The sequence below is a fragment of the Triturus cristatus genome, chromosome 6, assembly GCF_964204655.1.
Source record: "Triturus cristatus chromosome 6, aTriCri1.1, whole genome shotgun sequence".
NCBI classification, from domain to species: domain Eukaryota; kingdom Metazoa; phylum Chordata; class Amphibia; order Caudata; family Salamandridae; genus Triturus; species Triturus cristatus.
This window is the reverse complement of record NC_140589.1, coordinates 1,246,070,731-1,246,092,878: the sequence shown is the minus strand read 5'-3', so window position 1 is coordinate 1,246,092,878 and position 22,148 is coordinate 1,246,070,731. Positions and strand designations below refer to the sequence as shown.

The window sequence follows — 22,148 nt, the reverse complement described above, 5'->3', positions numbered from 1 at the left end:
CAGTGCGACCGCAGGCGCATTAGTGTCATGTCTCCTACTCAGTCAGCCTTATTCTCTGGGATTACAGGCAATCTGCCTGCCCTCCAGGTATCAAAGGGAAAGAACGGCTTTGAACTGCACTTGTGGTAACGCAAACATCAAACAGGCGTTCTCAGAGAAAAGTCACAGGTTGAAAAGTAGACTCACTGAAGCCATGTCAGAGACACCATGCGGTAAACCACCAGGGAATGCTGACTCGCCACCCTCGCTTGTGCAGGCTGGCCCGTCTGAACTCAGTCGCCTCGCTTTCCCTTCTTCGTTTACTGTTTATGATGCAAGTTGTGCCTCTGTCGGGCTTTCTTTTGACTCTTTTTCATTGTTCTTATGTTTGTCACACGTGCGTTCACGCAGACTCAGTCACTTTTATTACACTGATATGCTTGAATGAGGCCGAAGTGTCACACATGCTTGTAAATTAAATCAAATTTAAATTTGTAAAGCACTCTACTACCCCGGGGTGTCTAGGTGCTGATTCTTGGTAAAAAGAGTAAAAAAACCTAACAGACTGAACAGGACAGAACTAATATCGTGCACACAAACTATTGGTTAAAAAGCTAAGGGGCATATCAGCAAGGGCCTGCGATAATTATCGCTCAGCGCTCTTAGCGCGAGGGTAATTATCGCAGGCTAACGCTGGATTCTATCGCGGAGATAGCGTGCTATCAGCAACGCTTATCTCCCAAGCGATAGAAATCCATGCGTTAGTCACAAAACAGTGTGATTTTCGCTGGAAATCCAGCGATAACCGTACTGCGAGCGGCGATACCATGATGATAGGGCAGGGTGGATTAAGCCATGTAATCCACCTCCCATTGGATTACATGGCTAAATCAGAAGAAAAGCAAGTGTAAGGAAAGTAGCGATAACCGCAGTTAGCGCCACTTTTCTTATCCTTCTGCATGTTAGCGTACACCTTGATAATTGGAGAAATGTAGGTTAGTGACATTTCTCCGGTTATTTTGGGGAGGAACGCCCACTTTGCATCTCATTAGAGATGCAAGGCTGGGTGTTCAGGAAACAGGCGCTAAGGCATGGATTCACGCGTTAGCGTGTCCATGCTGATAGGACGATAAAATTATCGACACTTTTCGTCCGAAAACGGACACTAAAGCAGCGATCATTTTATTGCATCACCTTGCTGATATGCCCCTAAGTCTTTAATGCTTTGCAGAAAGAGTGCAAGTCTGATTTGTTCTTTAACTCTGGGGGCTAGAGCTAGTTTTTTTTCTCGGAGGAGAATGCAGAATGTTAAGAACGGGCAGTACAGGTAGGAATGGTGGGGCGGCGGCAGGGAAAGTCGACAGGCAACAGGATAGGGAAAATAAAAAAATAAAACCACTTACTTTGCCCTCACGCATCGCCGATTCAGCGAGCGCAAAGTTAATGATCTAATTCATTTTTATACTTAATTTTCCCTATCCCGTTGTCTGTCGGCTTCCCCCCCTACCCGACCCGCCCCCGCACTTCCCCAACACTCTTACTTGTACCGGCAGTGCCTGCAGAACGTGATAATCAAGGTCTTGGGTTTGGTTCTGGAACTACAACTTGGGGTTCTTCCACTGGATGCACAATATGTGACTGTGTCAGACCCCATTCAGGAGGCCACAAGGCATACAGGGGTACCTGTGCTTCAACCGTGGTGGTTGGAGTTATTTGCCACCTTTGGTATTGGGTTCATCCTAGTGAGGTTCTGCAAACTGGGCCAGGTACAGTTTTTTCTGGACCTGACCTCAGAGTAGTGAGGACAAGCACTCACAGGCCTCTCTGGGTGGAAGAGTAGGGGGCAAAGACTTATATACTCAATAACCAACCAATAGATACAATAACTTTAATTTCCAGCCCAGTGCTTATCTAATTACACAGCAGCAGTACCCATTACTACACAATTCAATTGTGAATACAGGGTGGTACCGCCTGGATGACCCTATCTGAAATTGTCCCCCCACCAAACTTTGGTAGGAGCATGAGCAAGGCTCATGAGCAGATTACATTTCCCCACAAGTCAAATGAACAATTAGCTCACTGTTCAGTCTTATTCCCAGTGTAGCAATCAGCAGAGAAACACTGTGAGTAGTGGTCAAGAGCGGGCTGTTGCTCAGTCCGACCTCAGGTAGGAGACTGCAGTAATTGAATACAGAAAGTCGGGTGCCGAAGGTCTTAACCGACTGTGGCCTCCATCGACTGTTTGATGCCGCTCAATGGCTATGGTGCTGCTATGAAGGTGCCCTCAGCAATTGTAGTCCAATATGATCCAACACACACAACCGGTAGACGTAGCCCTGACAAATCGATACATGCAGCAAGCCAGATGTAACACTGGTCTGGGCCAATACATAAAGCAAGGCAATTGTAGCCTGACCTGTGCGGATGAAAATGGCAAGATAAATGAAGCCCGACTTGGGACGATGCTTAGATGTATACCGTCTTTCACAGTTCTCACATGAGCTAGACTGCAAAACCCTCTGCATCATGGGTTTCTTCAGATTCTGCACTCTCAGGTAATCTACTTTCTGTGGGTGTGTCTCTCGCCAGGAACAAGCTGGGATTTCCCTCATGAACCATCTCACCTCCTGAAAGCCCAGGCAGACTCCTTCCCTCTCTCAGCATGCAAACGTCTAGGCACTATGCAAACTTTCAGCTTCTACAGCTGAAAGTGCAGACTTCAGGTGATGTTCCCTCACCTTAGGCAACAGGCTGTGAGGCAAACACCAGCCCTGGTAACCTAGAAGTCCTTCAAGTATTCTGAGCAATACTCCCCTCCTTGGTCATGAAGAACTTGAAACAGCCAAGTGGGTTGTTTGGGTTCCACTTTTAGGAAAAAGTGGAACCCAAACAACCCACAGGGGATGTGGATCCATTAAGTCAAACTTTAGGACCGATTTGGGTTGGTGGTCTTTCTACTGTCCGTCTCAGGCTGTTGTCCAGATACTGCCTTTGTGTAAATCGATGCATCTCAGAGGATGTAGCACTGGTGTGGCCCCAAATTGAAGCACCAACAACATGGGCACAAGGATGTGTGACATTTCTGTGCCTCGCTGTCATCAATCTGTTCAAAGCAGTAATAAGGGACAGACAAAACGGCAGGCTGAGCTATTGAATATCTCACCACGAACAAAAGAAAGTGCAATCCCATCTGTGGCCTCTACCATCTACCAGATGGCAGTGCTCAGGAAGAATTAATCAGCAGCCATTTGTTAATTTCTTCATGGAATTTCTAAAGGAAGACCTTTCTCCATCCACCTTACTTAAGTGTCTGTTTCTTCATCCTCCAGGCACCGAAATGCAGGCAATTAAATTTGATCATGCACATCCAAAATTGACCCCACTAGCGTCGATACTCATACTATTACACAAACACAGTACTACTACCACACATACACTATATGCATACTTTACACGCACAAATACTCAACATATACAAATGAATGCCATCACAAGGCTCTGGGTTTCACTTCACAACTGAACTTTACACAAGAGGGCCATGCTATCAGTGCCACAGATTATAAGAGCTGGTCCACTACATGATAGCACAAAGCATGGTAAGCCTTCCCCACCAACTTATGTGATAAACCCAGGTCAGGGTTAGTAGCCATTTGTCCATGCAGGATGCTGGCTTTTTATGTGGTAGTGCCAATCAATGTTCCCTCTAATTTCTTTCCTCTGTGTGCGGCAGTGGAGGGTCTCTGTGCGCTGCAACCATGGCTATGTGCGCCAGGAACCAGACCGCGCGTGTGCGCGGCGCCAAATGTCACTCAGAACGTTTACTTCAATAAGTGAAAAGATGGTGCATTTTCACACATACAGTGCCACAATAAGTGTCTTAAGGGCAGTTTCCAAATTGGATAAACACGCCATGACATGAAACCGAGAACATGTTAAAATATTGGGTTAAAATAGGGCATTTTAAAGTACATTTTGCACATACGATAGGTTAAAAAACGCGAAAGGCTCTGAAGCGGTACTCATTAAATAGTTATGCCCAGGCATGATGTGCCAAGCCAATGAACCCCATTTTTTTAAAAAAATGTGCTATGGGGCCCACTTATGTAAAAAAAATTACCTTAATTGAGCCTTGGTCAGCATAGTGTCATCCCACCCCCACCCCATCATATGCCAAGGATCCTATCTCATGCCAAAAATCACATACATAATGCCAGTGCCAGAATTCTGCCGTTAATGCCAACTGTATAGCATGGTTAACCTTTAGGTCAGAAAACATCCCTAATAAGTCAGGACCAGCATTTTGTCATGATTGCCTCCCATATGCCACTGTTGTGCCCCTTTATGCAAGATATTGCCTCTAATATGCTAGCACCTTTATTTTGCTACGGGTGCCCCATCGCCAATAATTTCCTCAAGTATGCCAATGCCAGCATTTGTCCATGGGTGCCCCATATGTCGAGAGTTACCTCTAGTATGCCAGCATCAGTACTTTACCTTGAGCCCATTATGCCCTGAATTACCTCTGCTATGCTAGCACCAGTATTTTATCACAGGGGCCCGGTATGATAAGCATTGCTTCCAGTATGCCGGCACAACTATTTTGCCACAAAAGTCTCTGTAAGCTAAGAAATACTTTCAGTATGCCCAAGCCGACCAAAGACATGCAAGCATAACCACCACATGCTCAGTCTCGCTCACTTACATTCACTCGTTCGGACTCACTCTCACTCATTTACACTCACTATTGTAATAGCATTTATATAGCGCTTTATTGTAATAGCATTTATATAGCGCTTACTACCCCTGATGAGGCGTCAAAGTGCTTTTTCGGCGAGTAGCATGCTACTCTGGAACCCATAAAAAGGGAATGCTGCCATTACCAAGACAGAAAGAGGGAATATTGGCATTGCCAAGACAGAAAGAGGGAATGCTGCCATTGCCAAGACAGAAAGAGGGAATGCTGCCATTACCAAGACAGAAAGAGGGAATGCTGCCATTATCAAGACAGAAAGAGGGAATGCTGTCCTTCAATGACCGGACACAGTAAAAGGAATGTGATCCATTGGCCACTTGGAAGGAAAGGATGTTGTCATCGGAGTCTCCCAATCAGCATGTTTCAAAAACACAGGCATGTTTCTTGGCGGGCTCGAATTAAGCCCAGACAGAGGACGGCAGCCAAGGCCATGTGTCGCATGAATATTCATTCAGCGTGTGTAAACCTCTCGCGAGACTTGGCAAACTTCCACCATACCTGATTCCGCAGCTATACTCCCATTTGTCATGTTAATATAGTGACCTGCACATTCCATTCCCCACATGTATGCAATTCTATCTTCACTTGCATGCGTCAGTTCCTGCAGACTCTTCTTCAGACACGAGAACAGAGAGCTCTAGCTGAGTGGGAGGTGGGAACAGAGGTTCAGGTGTAGATAATGTGTGCGGTTACATTAAACCCACCGACTACGACTGCAGTGGCGAAGCAAGAGCGGCCTGGGCTCTAATGCAAGCAAGCTCCCCCCACCCCCACCGTCGCGTGTTTGGCGGCGACAAACAGTTGTAACTGTAGTGCAGCGGGCCCCTCAGACTCAGCGGGCCCCTCAGACTCAGCGGGCCCCTCAGACCCACCGGTCCCGTTGTCACTGCATCTGATGCACTATAGACAGCCACGCCCCTAGCCGTCTGGGTCCTGGGATGAAAGAACAGCTCTGGGGGGCCAGCATGTCTGTAGATGGAAGAGCGGAGGAGCTGGCAGGGCACCGCCCCGGGAGCAGTGCGCGTTTCTCACGATGTGCTCCCTTGGGCAACCGCTTGCTCGGCTGCAGCCACCCTGCCCTCGCCGCCTCCTGACACTGCAGTTCTGGGTGGTCACGCGACTCCTCCGGTGAGTCCCCGATTGCCTTTTGTTCTGGAGATTAATCCGTGGCATACTATGTTTTGCTAGTAATCGCGGGATGATTGTGGCCTTTTGTTTAAGTATTGATGGTAATCAGAGCCCCTTCACGGGCTGTGATTACCATCAATACATAAACAAAAGGCCACAATCAGTCCCGCGCTCTGCAGCCACACACCCCGAGCACCCCCCCCAAGCCGCCACAAGCCCGCCACAAGCCCCCAAGCCCCCTTACCTGCACTCTCCACGACTCCTACGACTCCTCGCCAGCACCACTGGAACAAGTGCCTGGTTTTCGCGCCGCTCGCTTCTTAAAGCGGCGGCGCGGCCGGCGCCTCTCCGCCGGACGTCCTGAAATCGTTTGTGCGCGCTCCACATCCGGGAGTGCGCGGTGACGTCGGCGAAGGTGCGCGCGCGCGCCTTAAAGGGAACGTAGGTGCCAATGTAAGGGCACACCATGCAAAAGGTACAGATGCCCCTTATTGGTTTACATGGCTTAGATTGAAGACCCTAAGTGCTCTATTTGTGGTAGTGTGGTTCAGTAGTTTAGGCTTATCAGAGGGTAGTGTTAAGCATTTGTTGCACACACAGATTCAATAAATGAGACACATACTCAAAAAGAAATTCAAAGACCAATTTAGAAAAATAACACAGATTTATATATAATTTTAGACACCAAGATCATCGGAATCAGGTAAGTACTTTCAGAGATAGGACTTTTAAAGTAAAACAGTAAAGTGCTCAAAAACGGTTTTTAAGGCAGGAGCCTTGAAAGCAGTAATGTTATCCTATGGGAGAAACATACACGGCATACATATACTTGCAAGCATTTCTTGAGGGTGCGATTTGGACTTAAGGTACTTAGTGACCAAGTTCCAAGAAACCACCAGCAGTTTTGTTTTACCTGCACTGGTGAGTCAGGGTGAGGAGGTGCTGGTCGCGTTGGTAGCCTTGAGCGCTATGCGGTAATGTCAATGGCAGAGTACTTGTTAAAGAAAGGCTGCAATGGGGTACAAGTTCGGCAGAACCCAAAGGAGGGATCAGCTCTTGAGGGTCTGATGCAAGGGGAAACCGACGGTTTACCTGAACTCGGGCTCTGGGGCTTAGGTTCAGAGCTGTTTTTTCCAGCGGGTTGCTTGCATTTGTGACTCTCATTCTGCTTGGATAGCCTGGAGAAGGAGAGAAAACAGAACAGCAGGACCACTTTCAGTGTAGGCCTCTGTGATCTTAAAGTACCTCATCGGCAGGTCGGCTTTGGTGACGGTAGTGTCTGAGCTGGACACTCAACAAGTCTCAGTTGCTGCAAATACTCCCTTACCCAGGGCATTAGTGTTGTGAGGCTCCTGGAGGGTCTAGCATCTCTACACTCGATGGAGAGACAGGGCTGACCTCCTAGAACCATGGTGACCTCCTCACGGTGAGATGCTCTCTCAGTGGACCCAGTGGTCAACAAAACGGAGTACAGGGCAAGTGCAGTCCGTGGTGCAGCTGCAGGGGAGTGGCTCCTCCACTCTAAGAGAGATGCTGCTTGGATTTTGAAGTGCTAGTCAGCCCTCCAAGACTTTGGGAGGGTGCACAGCTTTTGGACGAGTCAGGTCTTTGCAATTGTCGGAACTGCAGCAGGCAGGCGAGGTTTGGCGCCAATTTCAGAGCTGGTCCACAGTTCTTGTGAAATAGGCTCTTCTCAGTCCTTCTTCGGTTCCCAGGTAGACAAATCTGATTTCCTGGTGTCAGGGGGACCCCCAAATACTGAATTAAGGTGCATTTAGGGGAGTGTTTGGCAGTAGCCAATGGGCTTCTTACCCCTGGGGTGACTACACCCCCATATGACCATTTCCTGTGGAGAGTGGGCCTAATCCTGACCCACAGTTCCTAGTTTCACCAAATTCAAACTGATGAAACTCTTTCTTGGCTGTCCACTTCAGGTGGCCCACCTTAGGGGTGTGCCTAGCCTGATAGTGTAACACGCCTCCTGACTATATAATTTCCTCCCTGCTCTGGTGCCAAATGGGGCTCAAGGCAAGAGGTGGCGTTCCCCGGGTCTGCGGGGAAGCCATTATTGCAAATCATAGGCCGCAGAGGCTTTCAAGCTTCTGCCCATGAAATGCTTGATCACTGTGCCACTGGATTCAAGCTAGCCTGTCTGATGAGGGGTGTTACCCCGAAACCGGTCCCAGGATGCTTGTTTCTGGTCCAGGGAAGACTTGGCTTGGCAGTTCGAGCTGGACTGTTCTCATGGGCAAAAGCGTCAATGCTGATTTGCCTATGGCTGGGTCCGAACCGGGGTGGTGAAGTGAGCAAAAGAATGATGATGGATTCAACCCAGATCAAATAGTGACTGGGGATGAGAGTCTGAAAAGAATCAGCGCTCCCTCCATCATCTTATTGTGTTTGCTTAGTTTGCCCTAAGTTGGCAGTGTATGCCCAGGCGTGGGTTCATTGCTCACTTTGCCACAGGATTCAAGCTCACCTGGCTGATGAGAGGTGTTACCCTGAAACTGGTCCCAGAATGCTTGTTTCTAGTCCAGGGAAGACCTGGATTGGCAGTTCAGGTTGGACTGTTCCCATGGGACACAGGGTCAAAACTAATTTGCATATGGCTGAGTCTAAACTGGGGTGGCGAAGTGAGCAAAAGAAGGATGATGAATTCAACCCAGATCAAATAGTGACTTGGGGTGAGTGTCTGAAAAGGTTCAGTGATCCGTCCATCATCTTATTGTATTTGCTTTGTTCGCCCTAAGTTGGCAGGGTATGCCAATACATGGGTCCCTTGCTTACTTTGCCACTGGATTTAATTTAGCCTGGCTGATGAGGGGTGTTACCCCAAAACCGGTCCCAGGATGCTTGTTTCTGGTCCAGGTAAGACCATGCTTGGAGTTCGGGCTGGACTGTTCCCATGGGGAACAGGGTCAAGACTGATTTGCATATGACTGAGTCTAAACTGGGCTGGCAAAGTGAACAAAAGAATGATGATAGATTCAACCAAGATCTGATAGTGACTGAGGGTGAGTGTCTCAAAAGTTCAAAGATCCGCCCATCATCTTATTGTGTTTGCTATGGTAATTCACTAGCAATTCTGTTGGAGGAGGTGTGATCACCTTCTGTCGGAGCAGACATTGTTTCTGACCTCTGAGATCATGGGCTCTCACCTAAAAGGGGTCAGAAACTTGTCTAAGGTGGCAGGCTAGGTGATACCAGTCAGCCAGCCAGCACACTAGTGGACGAGTAGGTTTTCAGGGGGCATCTCTAAGACTTTGGAGGTTTTCGCCTCGTGAGTAATTCTCTGCGGGTCGATGTGAGGCTTCCGGTGAACACGCCATTGGTAATTAGTGACGCCTTGTTCGACAGTGCCCGTAGTCTTATTCCGTTCATCCTTCGAGCCGAATGCGGTGGTGGTGCATTACCGTTTCTGGAGGACACTAATTTACCCTTAAACAACTTGTTGAAATTCAGAGCACCTTTCTGGCAAGTACCAGAGCGGAACGCGGTGGTTTTCTAACCACGCTTTGCCGTGTCTGGGTTTTTCTTCCTTCAGCTTACTTCTTAAATACCAGAGCGGAAAGTGGTGGTGTGCTACCACACTTTGCCGTGACTGGGTTTTCTGCATATTTAACATGGATCCCAAGTACCAGAGTGGAACGCGGTGGTGAGGTTTACCACGCCTTGCAGTGTCTGGGATACTATCAGGAGTACTGGTTTCTTTTAGACTTTCTTGTATCCTCAACAAGGATTCAGTGCATGAAGATATACTACTGGATTTCGTTTATTTAATTTATACTGGGAACAGCATTGTCTTTTGATGCTTTTTTGGATTGAACTCCGGAGCTTGGGGAACTTCTTTCTCCTCTTGGAGTTATACTAGTATGCATATAATACGTGTGAAAACATTGGTATGTATGGGTATGCCTGAAGGAGATATGCTTTGATGAGAGATACCTACCAAGGTTTATTAACAGTGAGTTCTCTGTTCTAGATACCGTGAGTGACCGGAGTACTAACCTATTGAATTCAGTTTAGAGGAACTGCTGTCAATTAGCAAGGTACAGAAATGACTTGGAGGCATATTATCAACACGTAGCGATAATTATCGCTAAACGCACTTAGCGCGTTTTTTGCTATCGCTGGTTTTTATCGCCATGTTAGGCCTGTATTAACAACGCTTTGCGCATTGGCAATTTAAAATCCAGCGATAGCGGCAAAAAGTTTGAATATCGCTGGAAATCCAGCGATATAAACACACCAATGGCGAAATCCTTGTTAATACGCCCTGGTGGACTCACCGTGACAATCCACCTTTCATTGGCAGGATGGCTAAGTCAGGTTTTCTTCAGGGGTTAAAATCCGGCGCTAAACGCAGTTAGACGGCTTTTGTGATCGCCTGACCCGCCTCGATAATAGGCCGATGTTGTGTTTTTGACGGAATCCATGCGGATTAGGTTGGGAACGCCTACTTTGCATGTCATTTGCGATGTATATCGCTGACATGCAAAGTAGGGTTAAAAAGGCACCTTACTCAAGGAAACTCGCGCTAAAGCGTGATCGCGAGTCCTTGTAAATTGTGAGTTGTAAAAATCGCCGCTTTTCCGGCACATAGCGACGGAAAAGCAGCGATTTTGCTCTTGATAATATGCCCCCACGTGAGACTCTATGAGAGTATCCTTTACATGCATTGTTTATAACTTTGTTTTTGTTCTTACAGGTCCTTTTTTCCCCGCTTTTCCTTCCCTATCCTTCCCTCGCCTGATCACTCGAATACTCTGTGGGTTTACTTGGGGTGTTGGTGAGATCAGGAGGTGGACCCATACTTGCTGCACCTGGATTCTGCGGAGCAAACCTGACACACATATAATATAATGCTCCCTTCCTTAGGGCTCTAAGGCCTGCTGTAGGGGTGACTTGCATATAGCATATGCAGTGCACATTGGCATGGCACACAGGGAGGGTGCCATGTTGTGTTTTCAAACTGGTTTGTACTATTTCACACGTCCTGCAATGACAGTCTGCATGCAGTTGTTGTGTGGGTCCTTTTAGGTGGTATAATACAAGCTGCAGCCCAGAGGGACCCTCTTAAGTACCAATGCCCAGGGTACCAGGAGTACCATTTACTAGGGACTTACAGGAGTGCTAACCTCCTTGACAATTGGGTTACAATTAGATATTTATCTTGTTTTATGAGAAAGAGCACTGGCACTGGGGACCTGATTAGCAGGGACCCAGTGCTCTTTCAGTCAAAAGCATGAGTCCTAGCGCAAATCATGTGGGTGACAATTTCAAGAAGGGCACTTTCATACAGTCCCTTATAAGGTAATGCTTAGTTATGTATGTATGTATGCATATGTTATTTCTATAATGCAAACCTAGCCAAAAGTCAGAAAAGCGCTGTACAAGTTCAAAGACTCTCCAGGTCACGGGACAGGTCTTCGACCTCATATAGTTGAGGACGGGCCTTGGCCTCTGTGCACACGCTAGATTGGTGTAACACCAGGGTAAAAAAAGTCAGGATACAAGATACACATGTTGTTAGGCACTTAGGGTAGGGGTAAGTGCAGGGCACATCTCTATCCCAACACTTGGCAACCCAGCATCATTAAGCATAGAGACTGATAACCCTGTTTCTTGTATGGGGGAAATGATTGTTTCAAATTATTCTTAAGTTACTTAAGACCTTTCACACGCCCACCCAGTCCTTTCCATGTGTGTATTTTCAAAACACTTAGCAAGCCCCATTTAGAACAACTAGCCAATAGATAGTGTCATCTTTTGCAAAGCTTAGTATGTATGTATGACTTCACATAAAGCACTTCACAAGCATTACCTGTGCACCTGATTTTGTGGCTGGCATTAACTGTTTGTGGACACTTACAATAATGTAAGAATGGCACTTGTAAGATTGAGGAAGACAACTGCCAACTTTTTACAGCCCTGCCCCTCCTTCTTTTTCCTCCTTTTCCTTTGTTTGACCTGTCCAAAGGAAATGCACATATTTTCCCACAACAGGTGCGCCTACAGGATTCACCAGAATCTCTGCAGGTAGATTAAGGGTCCTCTCATCCCAATGTGATTTCTATGGAGGGACATATTGCTCCAGTTTGTTTGGGTGCATGTTGAAACTTTAAAGATGCAATTTTCCAATTGCCCAACTTTGTGAATATAACCTAGAGCTCCTCAGCCTTTGAGACATCTTCTGGGCTTTGTACAGTTCTAGACAGTGGTGTAACGAAAGTTGAAGGGGCCCCCTGCAAGGTACACAGAGGGGCCCCCGCTCCAGATTTAATCCGGAGCTCTCTGGTGTGAGTACAGTGCTGAGGGGCCCCCTGCAGCTCAGGGGCCCCCCGCACTGCAGGGGATGCGGGGGCCTGTGTTACGCCCCTGGTTCTAGACCTTTACTACTGATGTGCCTCCACGATTTGGAGCCTGTGTGCTGCCTGTTTCCTCTCAGCTATCAGTTATCCAAGGTTCAGCAGAATCTATCTTGCCTTCTGTCCTTCCATTGCCCAGGCAGTCCAAGGAGTCCTGCACTACATTTAAGAACCTGAGGTCGGTCTACCATTCACCATAACACAGAGGCAAGCTGTCAAAAATGCAACGTTATCAAGCTAGAGGTTCACAGATGAACGTATGCCCTCCACCAGTGAGAGAGACTGTCCAAGAGATTGACCTCTGAAGTTTGTTTGAGATGGTGAAGACAGCCTGGAACGCAAACCTTCTGATATCTCAGAGAGATGTTTTCAATTCTAGCTACCTGCATCCCTCCCACATGATAGCAATATGGACCCAGGTAACCTAGCACTCAGTTTCAAAATTTTCATTTGACCCTGAACAGATATCAAGGCTGTGAGGCCATCTCCTCCACTTAATCTTTGCTTTTATAGTGTGCTGACTTGCTGTGATTAATAAAAACACCCTGGATTCGCACCATATTGGAGTATTGGCAAATTCATCTTTTGCAAAGAGGACGGAGCTGTGAGTGCGGAGAGGAATTTTCCGTTTGGGAAGAGTGTTGTTATCTGTTAAGATTATTGAATTTTCTACGCAGTCAGAGGCCCCTCAAGTAGGCTTTACGGACCCCCAGGGGTCTCCAGACCACAGGTTAAGAACCATTGCCCAAACCCAGAGGTGGAACCAGCTCCCATATACAATTTATTATAAATTCAACAGTCCTACAGATTAGGTTGGAAAGTCACAAGACTCTTTTTCCTGCCTTCTGGAACACATTTATGAGAATATCCCAGACCACGTCAACCACCCACCCATGCCGATGTAGTTCAGAAATAAAAACTCCCAGTATGCAGACTACTGAAATAATTCCAACCGCAGGTATATGTCTGCACAAAAAACCAGGATCCCAAGTAATTGGCGAACGCTGCACTATACAGAACCCCAGCTACATAACATAACATTTTACTAGGATAACACCCAGGCCGTCATACCATCACCAACATCCACTGTTCACTCTTTCCTTTCTACTACAACCTTGCCCAGTTTCAAGAATGTAATTTACTTCAGCTAGGATCCCATCTGTGCATTAATAACCACATACAATAAGGGTAGGTTGCACTCCATGCTCAGACTTAATACTTTGGGCCCCATAGTAGACTCTATAGATAGCCATTTCTTCTCTACTTGCTTGACCCCTGCCTTTCCCCAAAGTCAGAGAAAAAGTGTGCCAATTCATGATGAAAATTGTTTACCTTTAGGATGAGTTTATTTGCTTAGAATATTGTCAGGATTGCTCTGTGCCTGCTTTGGGCCATGCATTCTCCTAAGCCCTTATGCCCTTTTGTAGCCCATAGAGAAGGTCTAAGCCTTAAAGTGATTCACACTCACTCCATACATATCTAACACTGGAGTTAAGAGCCCATCACCACCCCCTCCCGCCCCCCCTTCCAAACCACACCCCTCCCTTTGGAGGGTCAACCCGACCTTTGGGGAACAAGTCACCCACAGAGAGGTCAGATAGCAGGAACCCTCACTCCTCACCTGCTTTCTGATTCGCAACCAAACCCTTCTACAGAGACAAACATAAAAAAAACGGTTTGTGTGAGTTTTTAAGGGCTGGGGAGAAATAACAGTGCCAAAGACGTTAGGAGAAAATCAACTACACGTTACTTAACTTCCATAGCGTAATTATGAAAATACGTCACTTTTTCATTTTATTACATATTAAATGGTTGATACCCGTTTATATTCTGCCTATGCACGGTGGGTGGCGAGCCAGACCGTTCCTTTATGTATTCAGGTGATTAATAGAGCATGTAACTAGCAAACTAGCTGGGCTTGGACATGTTGCCAAGACATGATGACATAGTCAAATGATTACAAGGCAGGCTGTTCACATTCACGCTGCTGTGGCATGAAAATACAGGCAAGCAAAGCCATGAAAACTAAAGCTTGCTACCTACTGCCCAGTGATATATTGGTAAGTGCTTGCATTTTTTTGCCTTGTAATTTGAATACCTGCTGGAGGTTAAAGTGGTAGAAGGTAGCCTGGGAGGGATGGTATTATTATTATTATTTTTGCATATTTATATAGCGCGAACTCGACCCGAAGGTATTGGAGCGCTTTACATGAGCACCGTATTTACATTACACATTCAGGCACGGGGAGATTAAGTGATTTGCCCAGAATCACAGGATGTGGACGCGACACCCAGGCTCGAACCCTGGTTTCCTGCACCAAAGACGGAAGTTTAAGCCGACGAACCGCATCCTCTCCCTTATTATGTATGCTGGAGAGGGTGCACTGGGGACAGCAGTGTTCTGCCTCCTCATCTCGCATCTGGAAAGGATCCATCCGAGGGATGCATGCAGTGAAGTCCATCGACCTAAGGTGTATCCGAAGGATATTGTCCTTGAATCACAGAAGATCCAGTGGTCATGCTAGCCACGACTGAGTCGCGTAGAAGAGCATGGAAGCAGAGGACACGTTGCTTTCATGTTAGAATGTCCTACTCTCTTTAGTGGTGCGACTCTCTTGTGACTTGTGAGGGGATGTTTCACGGGGATCTATAGGCATCCTACTGAATTGGCAAATGGTTTATGTCATACTGTTTTTGTCCTTTAAGTATTAAGGAGTAAATGCATTCTGATAAGTTTGTTTCGAATAGCCACAGTATGATTGATTGAGTTGTATGTACTGCTTTATTTATTTTTTAACACTGCAAACCCAATTGTAGAGTAGGAAATAAAACAAATGTCAGTAAGAAATCTCCTTAAAAGGATGGGCCCATAGAGCCTAAGAAGCCGCGTGGAGTGACATTACAGAGATGTTCGAAGGGATCAAGTTGTAGAGCTGGGGAGCAAGACATCCACACCAAAATTTCTCTCTGGATTTGCACTTTGTTACTGGAACTGACACCTAATAGACTAACGAGCGTGCCCTTGTGGAACAGAGATGTTGTTTGTAGCCAGTTAGTGTGGTGCCAAGCCATGGATGCATTTGAAAACAAAATAGAGCCGGTGTACAAAGCCACCATGGACTCCTCCAGCAGCCAGTGCAGCGTATGTCTCAGCTCAGAAACAGGGTAAGTCTTGCAAAGAAGAAATTCGCGACCAGCTTTAGCTTTCTGAGTTTGTTGGTAGTGAGGGATACCCTCATACGGGGAAGAGCCATGATCCAATTTATGGTTCAAATTTTTGTTTTATTATTTTGTTAAGGAATATAAAACAAAAATGTGCCATCACACAAAGCTGAAGACATACAAATGATGGACAGAATGCAAACCAAATCAAACATTCACCAGCAGTCAAGAGATAGGGGTTAAATCCATCGATCTTTTGCCTTCTACACCACCGGTGTTTAGATCCAGCCTAATCAGTCTTGACCCAGCTCCTCATGGAAATAGTCCAGCCCGAACTACCAAGCCAGGTCCTCACTGAAAGAGAAACAAGCATCCTGGAAACAGTTTCAGGGGATAACCCCATATCAGCCAGGCTACCTTGAATCCAGTGGCACAGTGAGCCCGGAACCCACGTCTGGGCATACCCGGCTAGCTTAGGGTGAAAAAGTAAAAGACAAACAAATGATGGAAGGAAATCAGAACAAATCAAACATTAACCCCCACTCAAGAGACCTTGGTTAAATCCATTGTTCTTTTGCTAGTACTGGGGTGTATTCTAGGTGAGGCGCATAGGAGAGCTGTTTGATGTTTACGTAACCAATAAACACAATGTTTTTTTTTTAAAGGTAACATTTTTCCAGCGACAAAATACAATGAACTGCAAAAAAAGCATAGAGTTGTGAAACACAAAGGCCAAAAATGGACAGAAATGGACAAAGACCATTTTCTCAACTTAGATCCATGAGAATCAATTTAGGGTCCTAAAAAAACATTTTGAAACCAAGGTAATTTAGAGTTGCCACTTTCTTTTTTCAAATGATTATGTGGCTTAACTACATCACAAATAAGTTTCCTAGACCTTCGCAGTTTACACAATTCACCAAAAATGCCAGAGAATTATTTTGCTCAGTCTTAATTCCCGGCCCTGCTTTTCACTGTGCTAGCTGCATAACTTATGCCAAGGCTACTGGTTTCATACCTGCATGAAATGCTCATTAAACATTCAATGGAAATCCAGTTGCTACAGAACATAGGTTTTGCAGTCACCAAAAACAATGGACGTTATTATCTTCCTCCTAGGTAAATGTATCACTGCTCCAAAACCTTCAGGGAAGAAAGAAAACTGGCATCCATATGGAAATACTTTTAATTCCAGGTAAGAAGCGACTATCAGGCATTTGGTAGAAATGAATGTAGCATCAGACCTTTACTTAGCACACACTGTGTAAATGTTCTTTGACATGACGTCATGCTGCCCTCAGGTATAAAAAAGTTCTGAACCGTGACAGCTAAACATTGTCCCACATGCCACAATATGATGGTTATGTTTATATAGGTGATTTATAAAGCGCGGCTGATACTCCGAGGATAGTCCTGGCGCTATAGCGAAGGAGCAGTCTGCATGCAGGAAAGAGAAGACCCTAAGCTGAGGAAAAGAGCCAAGTCTTAAGTTTTTTCCGGAAAATTGATATTTCCTTTCTGGCCCTGATTGGCAAAGGCAGCTCATTCCAGAGAGAGGGGCCTAGAAATGAGAAGGATTCACCCCCCACCCCCTCCCTCGCCTTCTTAATCCAAGGAATATTAACTCTTGTTTTCACCAGCTGGCCAGATGCTTCTCACTTCAAAATAGGTTCATGTACAATTTGTATTCTGGGTCTGTATTATGTGATACTTGCACTGTCCCCGTTTGTCCCCTGGCGCATCTTTAGATAGGCGCGCCTGCAAACAGGAGTTGTGCACCGTATTAGAAGTAATGTGCTGCCCCCAGGGCATCTGCCAATGTATGCAGCCTTGGAAGCTGCGCATTAGTAAAAGATGGACCAGCTGATTGAAGTACTTGGTCGGCCTTTCACAGTGCCAGGGATACTTGTCTGCACTTCAAAGTGGGGCAGGGGGCAGAGATCCCCTTGCAGGCAGGTGCAGAGAGTGACTGTACATGCCTGCACTGTGGTGCTTGGATGGGGTCACCGGGACCCTACTTCTCTCGCCCCAGAATGGCTGGCTTCAGGGGGCGCACTGACAGTGCATCAGCTTTTAGTGGCACATAGGGTGCCTCCTGACGACCGCTACTCCAATGCGCCCATGCCCGTAATACAGTGAGAGTGCAGAAACAAAGTGTTTCCCCCTTATGATAGCACCGGCGCTGTATATGCATTTGCACTTTCTGTATTACATAAGGGAATGCGCAAGCGTATGTGTCTCCTTTTGTGATGCTACTATTCCCCCAGGGCACAGAAAATGGTGCACACGCCCATTATGCTTCTGGGGCAGGGTATGTAATACAGGCCCTGGTGCAATCTCCAGATTCATGTCTTTTCCTCATCTAGTAGCCCAAAACTGGAATGACCCCCCCCGCCAGACATTACGTATATCATCTCTATTCCTGTTTTCAAAAATGGAAGTTTATAGGCTTAGAAATTTTTCTTTGGTTCTAAGGTATCAATAAAACAGTATAGGCATAATAGCTGTCTATTTTTTGATGAAAACGTCTAACATTCACCACTTAAGACATTTACTTTCCAATGTACCTTTCCAGTGGACGGTGAAACCTTCATATGAGCTCTGGGTGCAACATGTCAAGTAAAGGAAGCCTCTACTGCTGCATACGCAAGTCAGTCAAACAACTGATGCTCGCCCATTGTCTCTGACATTCAGATGAGTCTTCAACTTGATGAAAAGTTAAAGAGCTCACGCTGAAGAATGAATGTCTTGTTGCATAGCTAGATTGACGAATGGCCAGCTAGTCACTAAAAATATTAATGAACTGGCTTTTGAACCCTGGGTTCAGTGGGAATAAAAAGGTTTTAAAACTACAGCAATTCCTACAACCCTAGTATTGTAAGGTAAAATATTTTGTTAAAAAATGTGGATGGGCGACTTCTGGGGCAGTACTTCCTTGTACAAAACAGAAAGCCATTGTAGACTTTTTCATGTTTCTACCGTGACCTTGTGTGTCAATTTATCTTTTAAAAATAAGGACCAGCGAGGAAGACGCGAGCCTAAAGAAGGGCCAGAGGAGCCAGCAGGTAGCGTGCAGATGGAATCAAGCCTACGAGCAATGGGGCAGAGTAGCTAAACCAAAGATGAACCTGAAGGTAAGCGTAAATCAAAGGAGGGGGCGATGTAATAGGGCCAGAAAGATATAGGGACTGCTAAGGAAAGGATGGGTAGAGGGTTCTTCCCCACAGATTTTTTTTTAAATTAATGCTCATTTTGAATTGTTTGTCAGCTATGTATGCACAATATATAAATCATAATCTTTGAGTCCTCAGAAGCAGTCTGTGACAGTGTAAAACATCAGAAACACTTTTATTTTTAAACCTTTGGGCAATAGGCAATGATGAACCCTTATTGGGTCTCATATCACAATAATTGTAAATTCATTTAAAACGACCATGGATTTGCTGAATGATCTGCACATCCATTCACACTAATAATTCCTGAACCTGTATTGTAAAAGTGTGTCTTGCGGGTGCTCCTGAAGTGTTATAATACCCACCCACCAGGGTATGAATGTGCTAAGACTTAAAAAATCTAAAGCAATATGAAGTCACAGAACACCAGGGAACACCAAATCACTATATCTATAATCCATATTTGTTCAATTGGCTGTGAGTCAAAATGTCCTTTCAGTTGAGGAAATGGAGAAAAGTCTTGAATCAAGTTCATCTTTGTACTTTATTTTCAATTCACAATAGAATGGAAAGCAACAGCAGTCGACGCACGTTTCGCCCCCTTGGGCTTTTTCAAGGCTCAATTTCACGGTAAAACGATAACTTCTTTATTGGAGAATTCCGAAAATGTCACGGGTAGAAGTCCCCACAAAAGTAGGCAGCACTGTAATGTGTCACTCTTAAGTTAAAGGCAACCCGGCTCCCTGGACCTTGGTAAGTCTTCTCTCTGTATCTTCACGTGTTTTCTCCGCTGGCAACGATCGGCAGTTCCGCGGAGTGACACATTACAGTGGTGTCTACTTTTGTGGAGACTTCAGTTGAAGTGAGATGGCATTCTACCCGTTAAATTTTCGGAATTCTCCAATAAAGAAGTTATCGTTTTACCGTGAAATTCGATCAAAACGTTGTTCTTAAAATTGAGCCTTGAAAAAGCCGAGGGGGGCGAAACGTGCGTCGGCTGCTGTTGCTTTCCATTCTATTGTGAATTGAAAATAAAGCACAAAGAAGAACTTGATTCAAGACTTTTCTCCATTTCCTCAACTGAAAGGACATTTTGACTCACGGCCAATTGAACAAATATCCTTCTTGAGTAATATAAAGCTCCAATCTCACTTTGTGACACTTTTTGGATTATAGATATAGTGATTTGGTGTGCCCTGGTGTTTTGTGACTTCATCACAATAATTGTATATGGATAGCGGGAGCTAAACTGGAGGGAGTATGTTCAGGCTCCCTAGCTTGAGATGACAATGAATAGTGGGACCACTAACTAACGACGACTATTGATTGTATGACCACTGTGCACCTTTGAATTCTGTATCAAATTGATTGTTGTTGCGGTGAAAAGTTAATAAAAAAAACAAATAAAACAAATAGATAAAACAAAAAAAAAACAGAAACACTTTTATGAGGATAACACTGCCTTAAAAAAATGTTTCTGCACTCATGCTCAATCCTAACCAGCAGGGAGGTGACAAGGAGACGTCATTCAGGAGTGCTGTGGAATAACCGCTGCTCAGTCTATGTTGTCTGCTTTGCAGTGTCTATGGTTTAGTTTATCTGACTACTGGACATTTGCACGTAAATACACTCTTGCATTTGCCAGTTTTAATATCTATTTTATTATTTTGAATATGGAAAACACAAACATGTTACCTCTGACCAATCAGTTCTGAATTTGAAACATGATCATCATATAGACAGTAATAAAATGTAGATTTAATACTGAAATCATCGTAAACAAAACCCTAAACCAATTCTTCAGGCATAGAACGTAAATTACACAAGCAACAAGTGGCATTGAAAATAGGTTAAACATTCCATAGGAAAAAAACATGGAGAGGCTGAGGGGAAGGGCATTTGATGAGAAGAAAACACGGTATATGAAACTGTATAAAAATATATCATTATAAAAGAAGACAGTAGCTACATTTACAATTAAATTATATGGAAGCTAAGATAAACTATACTTTAGATTGATTATGAAACAGCAGCACGAATAGCTATTTATTACATGTTATAGTCTCCTGTTTCAATATCAATGTCTTGGAAAATGTTGCCCTGGTCACTACTGGGGTAATAAATGATGCTATGGAATTGCTGCTAATTTATGGAATGCGTCAAAGGGTGTGAAGACGTCACTTCTTCTACCTCTATGATAGTGGTGAATGGCACAAATGGATAAAACAGCATAGCTGTGCTGTGTGAACGTTGATGCAAAGTACAGTGCATCTTGCAAGATCAAGGAGCAGACACTTTTTTTAAAATCACTCCAATGAATTGAGTCTACACTGGGTTCAATAAATATTGGCCTGTTGTGAACAATAATCGTTTTATACCGTCCTTATTGTTTCTTGAAACCAAATTTAAAATCAAATAAATCTAGTTGACCTAAAGATGCCATTCTGAAAACATCAGAAAACAGAAACATGCATTTCACAATTCTGGAAAAAATTTAAACAACTAAAATCACGAGAACACTTACTGTGGCTGAATTTGCTGCGGTATAGCAACAGGTGCTTTCTGTTTCACTGTGAGGGTCATATGGCCCATTGGGCTGGCGTTGGATGGAACTTTCTGAGGAAAGGTTTGAGGGGCACTTTGTTGAGGGATCGGTTGTGCCGGCACTTCGGGAATTTGTCCCCCAGAAATGAAGGTGGAGTCAGAAGTGGAGCTTCTCTCACAAGATTTCCCTTTGGTCCCCGGTTTACAAATGCAAAGCTGAGGTCGTAGGCACATTCCTCCATTTTGGCATGGTGGTGTACAATTGGCTGTAAAAACAAGCATTGGTAAATGCATTAGGTTTCGCATTAGGTTTCGCCTCTATGATTAATAATAAGCAGGGTTTTTTGTAAGTTGTTGCTTGCTGAGCAGTTGTACAATATAAGTTCCAGAAAGTCTGAAAAAGGCAATATATTGTGTTGTTACTAGTGGTATAGTGCAGGTAAGTAATAGCTACATTTTGAAACATGAAATGAAAAAGTGAAATAATAGAACTAATTGATTTAATAGCAAAATTATGTGTTTAGAGGAGTTCTGACAACATATGGGCCCGGTGCCACTGCACCTGCAGCCCCATTGAAATCATGGCCTGTTAGATAACTGCACTTGGTGACTGCCTGTTTAGAACTAAATTATGCAATATTCTGCATTTAGTGGGGACCCTAAAGCTTTTGGCCCCAGTGCCACTGCACATGTTGCACCATTCATATCAAGCCAATTTTAACTGCAAGATGCCTGCATTGTGTCTGCCTCTATAGTAGTAAAATATAGCACTATTAGGTGTTTATAGGAGTTCTGACAACGTTTGGGCCTGGTGCCACTGCACCTGCAGCACCATTCAAATCATGACCCTGTTGTCTGCAAGTTAACTGCACTTGTGACTATCTGTTTAGTAGTAAAGTATAGCACTATTAGGTGATTGTTGGGATGCCTAGAGCTTTTGGTCCTGGTGCTAATGCACCTGATGCAACATTCAACTCATGACCCTATTGTCTGCTAGATAACTACACTTGTGACTGTCTTGTTTAGCATTAAAATGTA

The 22,148-nt window shown here is 45.0% G+C and overlaps 1 protein-coding gene across 1 annotated transcript in view; it reads right to left on the bottom strand.

Annotated features, from left to right (window-relative positions):
* The window catches only part of LTBP1 (latent transforming growth factor beta binding protein 1), a 1,238,788-nt gene that overhangs the window by 1,076,614 nt on the left and 140,026 nt on the right, over positions 1-22,148 (bottom strand). Inside the window, exon 3 of the mRNA XM_085612185.1 lies at positions 21,091-21,376. Within this exon, the coding sequence (XP_085468311.1) occupies positions 21,091-21,376 (286 nt within the window). The remainder of the gene's footprint in view (positions 1-21,090; positions 21,377-22,148) is intronic.